Genomic DNA, 9,119 nt, shown 5'->3' on the forward strand with positions numbered 1-9,119 from the left:
CCATTCTGAATGCTTTGAATATGGAATGGTTGGCCTCGAAAACTGAAGCTGGTGAGAGTTGAAGTTGAAAACATTTGAAGGGACACCAAATTGAATTAGAAAGATACTGGTTGGTTGTTTCTGCATAGGGTAATAAATACGATAACAACCATGTTTTATGTAATGATTGTATGACAATCATTAAGTGTTGTACACATCATGATTATTGACAAATGTATATTTTCTTTTATGCACACTGAGAGTATATGCACCAATGACAAATTCCTTGTGTGTCCACATTTGGCCAATAAAGTATTCTATTTTATTCTATTCTATTTTATTTATTTATTTTGTCCAATACACAATGGACACGCGTTGGGTTCTAAATTAGGCTCCAACATCTTCATCTAATTTGAATCTTTCCTCCAGATTATGACTTGAGAAGGTTCACAAGTTCTGGATGAGAAGGTTCACAAGTCCTCCTCAGCCACAGAAGCTCAGTGGATGACTTTGATCAATTTTATTTATTTTATTTATTTATTCATTTATTTATTTATTTTGTCCAATACACAAAGTGAGTTTTAGTGGGTATATATCTATATACACATAGTAAAATACCTGATGAAGGTTATAGAGGAGATACTCATAGTAAAATATATCTAAGAAATAATAGAAAGGAAAATATAGTAATAGAACATATCAATGAAAGAATAGAAGAAGAGATATAGGAATAGAAGAAAGGTATAGGAGATATAGAAGAGCAATAGGACAGGGGACGGAAGGCACTCTAGTGCACTTGTACTCGCCCCTTACTGACCTCTTAGGAATCTGGATAGGTCAACCGTAGATAATCTAAGGGTAAAGTGTTGGGGGTTTGGGGATGACACTATGGAGTCCGGTAATGAGTTCCACGCTTCAACAACTCGGTTAATGAAGTCATATTTTTTACAGTCAAGTTTGGAGCGGTTAATATTAAGTTTAAATCTGTTTATTCCATTCCATCCTATGCTAGTCTAGTCTAGTCTTTTACTTATTATTTACTACACTCTGTTTGCTCTGGGCTGCCTAGAGCGAAGGGAGCGTTTCTTTTCTCTGGGCACTGGCAGAGGTTTATTCCCTCTCCAAGCTTCCATAGAATGGAAAATGCTTTGTTCACTCTGGACTGCCAAAGCCTCCTTAAGCACCACTGAAAGGATCCTCTGGCAGCCCAGAAAAAGCCCGAGATGGCCGGGGGCATGGCAAGAAACTGCTGGGCCTTCGTACTGCTCTCAAATTCAATGGGAAATTTTTTCCCAGGCTCGGGTTCTTAAGTAGAAAATGGTTCTTAAGAAGAGGCAAAAAAAATCTTGAACACCCGGTTCTTATCTAGAAAAGTTCTTAAGTAGAGGCGTTGTTAAGTAGAGGTACCACTGTATTTGAAGGGAGGTGCTTTGGGTCAGTAAAGATAGCTTTGAAAGATCAAAAGGTACTAGAAGTCCCAGCTAGGCACAGCCCAAAATGGGGGTGCAGCCAGCGCATGGATTGCCATTGTGAGTAATTCAACCCCAGTTCTGTAAAACTGACAAAGTAATTTCAGGAGAAAGCAGTTTGTGAAATCGCTCTACCCTTATTTTGTTTCATTGATTCGTTTTATTGATTCTCCAGCTTGTTTACTTGAAATCCCGAACGTGACTGGGATTACATCAGGTTATATAAGCGTACATTTTATACTTCAAGTCGGTGTTCTTCTCCGACTCACATCTCTCTCCCCCTCCCCTCCTTCACAAATGCCTGAAAAAATACACCGTAAGTTACTTTTTGAGTCTATTTGAAAATAATCAAGCTTTGAGTGTGGGGGTGCAAAATATAATTATTTCACCCGATACTTCATCAGATTGGAATGCTGCGTTTGGAAAGAAGCAACACAACTCCACCAACATAATTTGTTTCAGCTAACACCCCCTTTTGTCCTACTTGTGTTTTTATAAAGAAAGCACAGTTCGTCTTGAACGAAGGGTAGCAATTTGACAGTAGCACCTAAGTCAGTGATGGAGAAACCTTTTCCCCTCTGGTGCCGAAAGAGCATGCGAATATACTATCACGCATGTGTGAGTGCCCACACCCATAATTCTATGCCTGGCGAGGGTGAAAACAGCTTCTCCTACCTCCTGGAGGCCCAATGGAGGCCAGAAACGGCCTGTTTCTCAACTTCTGGTGGACCCAGTAGGCTTGTGTTTCACCATCCCGAGGTTCAAAAGGTTTCCTTGGAGCTGGGGGAGCGTAAAAATGCCCTCCCCAATCCCCAAGAGATTCTCTGGAAGCCAAAAATACCCTACCAGAGCCTCTGTGTGAGCCAAAAACCAGCTGGTCGGCTCACACATGCACATAGGAGCCGAACTAGGGCAACAGCTCACATGCCAGTAGATATGGCTCCATGTGCCACCTGTGGCGTCTGTGCCATAGGTTCATTCATTCATTTATTTATTTATTTATTGGATTTGTATTCCGCCCCTCTCCGGAGACTCGGGGTGGCTAACAGCAACAATAAAGCAGTGTACAATAGTAGTCTGATGTTAGAAATAATTAAAAGCCCATTAATATTAAAAAAACCCAAACATACATACATACATACATACCATGCATAGAATTGTAAAGGCCTAGGGGGAAGAGTATCTCAGTTCCCCCATGCCTGACAACAGAGGTGGGTTTTAAGCAGCTTACAAAAGGCAAGGAGGGTGGGGGTAATTCTAAAATCTGGGGGGAGTTGGTTCCGGAGAGCCGGGGCCACCACAGAGAAGGCTCTTCCTCTGGGTCCCGCCAAGCGACATTCTTTAGTTGACGGGACCCGGAGAAGATCCACTCTGTGGGACCTAACTGGTCGCTGGGATTCGTGCAGCAGAAGGCGGTCCCTGAGATAATCTGGCCCGGTGCCATGAAGGGCTTTATAGGTCATAACCAACACTTTGAATTGTGATCGGAAACTGATCGGCAACCAATGCAGACTGCGGAGTGTTGGTGTGACATGGGCATATTTGGGATATTGGCATATTCATCCTAGGTGAATGAAGAACAGGGAAAATACAAATGTACTAGAATAGAATTCAGTATCTAAAGGGGCTTAATGAACAGTGGCATTAGAGCGACGTGGTGGCCTAGAGGTGAAAACTCTCACCTCCCACTCGGAAAGTTAATAGTTCAATCCTAGGCAGTGGCAGATGTTTCTCTATTAAAGTGCAAAGAGAAAATATCTGCTGTGAACTCTGTGTAGGCGTCAGGAAGGGCATCCAGCCAGTAAAGTCTTGGGTTTATTCAGTCACTTGACTCCACCCCCGAATCAAGGGATTTACAGGGTCGTAAAAAGAAATAAAGATAGAAACATAGAAACATAGAAGTCTGACGGCAGAAAAAGACCTCATGGTCCATCTAGTCTGCCCTTATACTATTTTCTGTATTTTATCTTAGGATGGATATATGTTTATCCCAGGCATGTTTAAATTCAGTTACTGTGGATTTATCTACCACGTCTGCTGGAAGTTTGTTCCAAGGATCTACTACTCTTTCAGTAAAATAATATTTTCTCATGTTGCTTTTGATCTTTCCCCCAACTAACTTCAGATTGTGTCCCCTTGTTCTTGTGTTCACTTTCCTATTAAAAACACTTCCCTCCTGAACCGTGGCATTAGATGAACAGTGGCATTAGATTCCCATTGCTTTTGATGGTCTGCTGAATGAGAAGTGGAACTTCCAAGATTACAATATGGCCCTGGGAGTTTCTAACAATATTTAATAGAGGTGGTTTTCAACTTACAACAGTTGATTTAGTGGCCATTCAAAGTTACCTACATGGCATCAGGCCAGATTACTTGTGGGACCGCCTCTTGCCATATGAACCCCAGCGACCGGTTAGATCCCACAGAGTCGGCCTTCTCCGGGTTCTGTCAACCAGACAATATCATGTGGTGGGGCCTAGGGGAAGAGCCTTCTCTGTGGGGGCCCCGGCCCTCTGGAATCAGCTCCCCCTGGAGATTCACACTGCCCCCACCCTCCTCGCCTTCCTCAAGAGTCTCAAGACTCACTTATGTCACCAGGCTTGGGGTGATTAGATCTAGGACCCCCTGGCCAATAAATGGGATGTATGGCTACGATTGAATTAGTTTGATTGATTTTAATATATAGGTGGTTTTTTTTTAGCTTACATAGTTTTTTAATTAATTAGATTTGTCTTTGTATTCACTATTTTACATTGTATCCTGTGAGCCGCTCCAAATCTAATTAATAATAATAATAACAATAATAACAACAACAACAACAACACAGCACTATAAAAGGGGACACTGTCGGTTTTTTCCACTTAATGACTGTTCCAGCTTCCGCCGTGGTCATGTGATCAAAATTTGGATGCTTGGCAACTGACTCATCTCTATGACAGTTGCGCTATCTCAGAATCACGTGATCCCCTTTTGCCACCTTCGTGGTCCTAAGTCAAGGACTGTCTGTATGATGGAATGAGGTGGTGACGGCATCCGTGGGAATTGCATTCGCATAGCAAACATCACCCAATTAGATCAAGGTTTAGTGACTTCATTCATCTAATATTGCTAAAGCTGATTAGATTTAATTTTGGGGTGGTTCAGCCTATTGTTGTATATGTAGCCTGATTAGTTTATGAGTCAGAGTATTGTCGAAAACTTGTTAATTCCATAAGCAAGTCATGCACAGCAAGGGAATAATCATATTAAGTGTATTTTAGCAATCAAACACAATTCTAATTAAAGCTAATGAATTGAATGGAAATCTCACTCTGCTCCTTCTTCTGTCTTGCGGCCTGCTCTTAAAAATCTGCCAAGGGGCGGACCAAGACAATAAAACTCAAGAAACAGAGCTGTCTTTCCTACCAGGGAAATCTCGGTGACTGCCGTTTGACAAGGATCTAGGTAGAGTCAGTTGAAGAGCGTCTCCATTATTATTATACTTTTCACAATTCTTTAGGGAGGTGAGAATAATCCAGAGCTATCAGAAACACAGCCCAGAGAGGTACTCCCTAAGTATTATATGGACTCAAAAACCTGACCTGTGTCTGCAAAAGAAACATTGGCTTTTTTTTCTTACTGTGATCATCTCATTTCTCCCAGCCAACTGATTCTCCTATCCTTTAATTGCATAAAAATCTACCGATCTACTGCAACAGGAAACCAACAATTTGCAAACTGGCTGCCTAGTGAACTGAAAGAATGGAAAATAATGAAGGCTGAAGAAACAGCTGTGAGTAGAGGAGTCATCTGATGGCATTGATAGCCATCTGATATGGATTGGAAAAATATTGCGTATATCTAAATAGTATTATTATTCTTATTAGTATTCTGCATAAACTAAATTGACCAAGGCATAAGTCGTCATATGTTAAAGAAAAAAACCCATAAATAAAACCATTTTTAATAGGAGGGGGAAGAAGGTGCTTCTCTCTATATAAAATGATTTAAAAGAACCAGATTAAAAAGAAGATTAAAAAGAAGAGCTACTTGAAACAGGCCTAGGAGAAATGAATTTTTTTAAAAAATGTTCTATTGCCAAGAGATTTTAACTTCAGAACCATGGACAGCAATGTCCTATGTGTGGAAATTTGCCTTTACTTATTTAATAAATACAGTATTGATATTGTCATCATCATTTATAATTCTCTAAGGAAGAAATGAAAGATGGATCAAATTGGAACAGACCTGCAGTTGCAAAGAATTAGCTAACGTGTCACACACGTACCTCAAAATAAAGACCCATGTATAAATAAAACCGTCCATTTTTAAAGGTCAAAAGGAGTTTTAAAAAGCACACGCAGACAATCCGTTTATTCCTACTCATGTACGTAACAGAACAGGATGAAATGATTCATGAGACACTTTAGATGTGAATGTCAGTCAACCTACCCATTCAACAAAGTCAAGAAGGACCAAGGTATGACTCCTCGGGGTTCCAGAAAAACAATTTTACACTTAAACAGTATTGCTTCCTTGGGGTTTATCGGCCAAGCTTCACCTACTCCTGTGCAAATTTTTCCATACTGCAAGGAACGGATTTAAAGGTTTTTTGAGAGATAACTGATATACCTTCTTCCTTTCTAGTGTGTTGGGCTTGGTATGGTGTTGGCTCAGGAATTGGGAGAACAAAGTCAACCCTGTTGTTCTTTATGGGAAATTATTATTATTATTATTATTATTATTATTATTATTATTATTATTATTATGTCAGTACAACACAGCAAATGAGATCACTATGCTGGATTTCGTATTTCATCACCAGTCAGGCGCTTCCCAAGCACCTAGGACTGCGTGACGTAGCGGCGAATTATGTTTGCCGATCCCAGTAAAGCGGCCTTTTGCAGTTGACAGGTGGAGATTTTGTCAATTCCGATGGTTTTCAAATGTCCGCTGAGATCCTTTGGCACTGCGCCCAGCGTGACAAGTACCACTGGGACCACTTTCACTGGCTTAAGCCAGAGTCGTTGCAGCTCGATTTTCAGATCTTCGTATTTCACTAATTTCTCTAGCTGCTTCTCCTCAATTCTGCTGTCTCCTGGGATTGCGATGTCGATGATCTGTGCTTTCTTTTTCTCCACGATCACAATGTCTGGTGTGTTATGCTTCAGAATTCGGTCAGTCTGAAGTCGGAAGTCCCACAGTAGTTTTGCTTGCTCATTTTCATTATTATTATTATTGTTATTAGTCTCCGGAGAGGGGCAGCATACAAATCCATTAATTAATTAATTAATTAATTAATTAATTAATTCCCTGTGGATTTTCCTAGGGTGTAAACTAAAGAAGAAACAAGGCTCAAGGTGTTTTGGGTTGAGAATCTGAGAATTCTTACTGAGCTTGTACTGAACTATCTTCATCAGTTACAGACTGGTGGGCAAGGTGGATTTTTGTTCATGGCCAATAAGGAAACTTGAGAATGGATTTTCCTAGGGTGTAAACTAAAGAAGAAACAAGGCTCAAGGTGTTTTGGGTTGAGACTCTAGGAAGGAGCATATGGGAGACCGAGTGGTGAAATGAATACAACAGTGGAAAGGTTGACGATGAGTTGTGGTGATGGCGGTGGTGGGTGGTGGACGATGGGGCCAGGGATGGTCAGAGCTGGCCTGGGGCTTTCTCCTCACCCTTATGCACTGCAAGCAGGGGACCAATGGCGCTCTGATGCCAGACGGTGATCAGCAGCGTCCAGGGAAGCACAATCAGCACAATCGCCAAGATGTCTCGTCGCTTCGGCATCTCCAAGGCTGACGGGACCCACAGCTCCTCATTACCTGACAGCAGAAACCCCAGAGACAGAATAGGAGACCACATGGAGATCAAAGCAAGAAGGGATCAGGAGGCAGTTCAAAGGCCAGGAGGCTCACAAGTCTTACCAGCACTCACAACCCACCCATTGCACAAGCAGGTTCGCAGAGGCAGGAGTTGCCGCCAAGGAGAGGCCAGGTTGTCCGCAGCAGGGAAGATGCTTCTTGGGTGATGTCACGGGCCAGGACTTCAGGATCCCTTCTGGAAGGACGCCTGCAAAGCAAAGCAAAAAAAAAAACAGGGGTAGAGCACCAAACGATGAACGTGTCCAGTGTCCATTCTCGGAAGCTATTGAAGACCCACCTATGTTATCAGGCATGGGGAAATTAAAATACCCCTGGGCTTATATTGTTTATGTACGGTATGATTGTGTTGCATGGTTTTAATAATGGATTCCTAGATGTCTTTTATTATATTGGATTGGTCACATTGTTGTTTTTGTTGTGAGCCGCTCCGAGTCTCCGGAGAGGGGCGGCATACAAATCAAATCAAATCAAATCATATCAAATCAACCCAACCCAACCCAAACCAAACCAAACCAAACCAAACCAAACCAAACCAAACCAAACCAATCAATCAATCAATCAATCAATCAATCAAACAAACAAACAAACAAACAGATAAATAATACTCTCAGATTATCCACTGTTGACCTCTCCTAATTTATTTGATAGATAGATAGATAGATAGATAGATAGATAGATAGATAGATAGATGATAGATAGATGATAGATAAATGATAGATAGATAGATAGATAGATAGATAGATAGATAGATAGATAGATGATAGATAAATGATAGATAAATGATAGATAGATAGATAGATAGATAGATAGATAGATGATAGATAAATGATAGATAAATGATAGATAGATAGATAGATAGATAGATAGATAGATAGATAGATAGATAGATAGATAGATACGATAGATAAATGATAGATAGAGATGAAGAGAGAAGAATAGGCAAATCCCCCCCAATAAAATCAGCAATAAAGTTCATCCTCATTAATTACTCTGTAAACCATTACTGCCTTAAAAAAAAACCCATAACTTTAATGGAGGCTATTATAAAGTATAGCAGCAAAATTGTGAAACTAATTGCTGTGCAGTTATTATAGAGAAGAAAGTGGGTGGGTGGGGGCACCCAATATCTCTCCTCCCGCCCGCCTCCAGTAATTATTTTCTGTCTGGCTGAATTCTGCTCTCGCTCAACCACAGAGCTTTCCTTCAGGTCTCCTGGGACTCCTCCGTCGCTGCTGTTCCGTCCAGTGAAGGCCCCTCCCTCCAAATCCAACTTTAGATGGTATTCTCACATCTCCCCCTCCCCTCCTTCATAGTGGTTGGTCTGCCTTCCACCAAAATCAAGTGTTAGAGGACTAAAGCATTTGAAAATGTTGCAGAACTGTGATAGTTAGTTACTTTGTTAGCTAGTTAATTAGTTAATATCCCACTTTTTAAAAAAGCAACTCAAGGTAGCAAGCATACATAATATCCTTTCCTATATTCCCCACAACAACAGTCCTGTGAGGTAGGCGGGGCTGAGGGACAAGGAGTGGCCCAAAGTCACCCAGTCAGCTTTCATGATTAAGGCATGAAAGTCACCGTCTCCTGATGATTGGCCCACAGTTACCCAACCAGCTTTCATGCCTAAGGCGGGACCAGAACTCACTGTCTCCTGCTGATTGGCCCACCGTTACCCACTTTTTTGACTAAGCCAAAATTAGAACTCACAGTCTTGTACACGCAATTCCCTGCTAATAGATAACTAGCAGTACAAGCAAAGAACTAATTTGGAACATTTCAACCCTGGGTTTCTATTTTATTTCTT

The 9,119-nt window shown here is 41.2% G+C and overlaps 1 protein-coding gene across 1 annotated transcript in view; it reads right to left on the reverse strand.

The window, feature by feature from the left end:
- Window positions 1-7,235, reverse strand: part of B3GAT1 (beta-1,3-glucuronyltransferase 1) — a 33,498-nt gene extending 26,263 nt beyond the window's left edge. Inside the window, exon 1 of the mRNA XM_070765139.1 lies at window positions 7,109-7,235. Coding sequence (XP_070621240.1) covers window positions 7,109-7,220 — 112 coding nt within the window. The 5' untranslated portion in view covers window positions 7,221-7,235. The remainder of the gene's footprint in view (window positions 1-7,108) is intronic.
- Between the last annotated feature and the right edge of the window lie 1,884 nt (window positions 7,236-9,119).

Source organism: Erythrolamprus reginae, chromosome 12, assembly GCF_031021105.1.
Source record: "Erythrolamprus reginae isolate rEryReg1 chromosome 12, rEryReg1.hap1, whole genome shotgun sequence".
Taxonomy (NCBI): domain Eukaryota; kingdom Metazoa; phylum Chordata; class Lepidosauria; order Squamata; family Dipsadidae; genus Erythrolamprus; species Erythrolamprus reginae.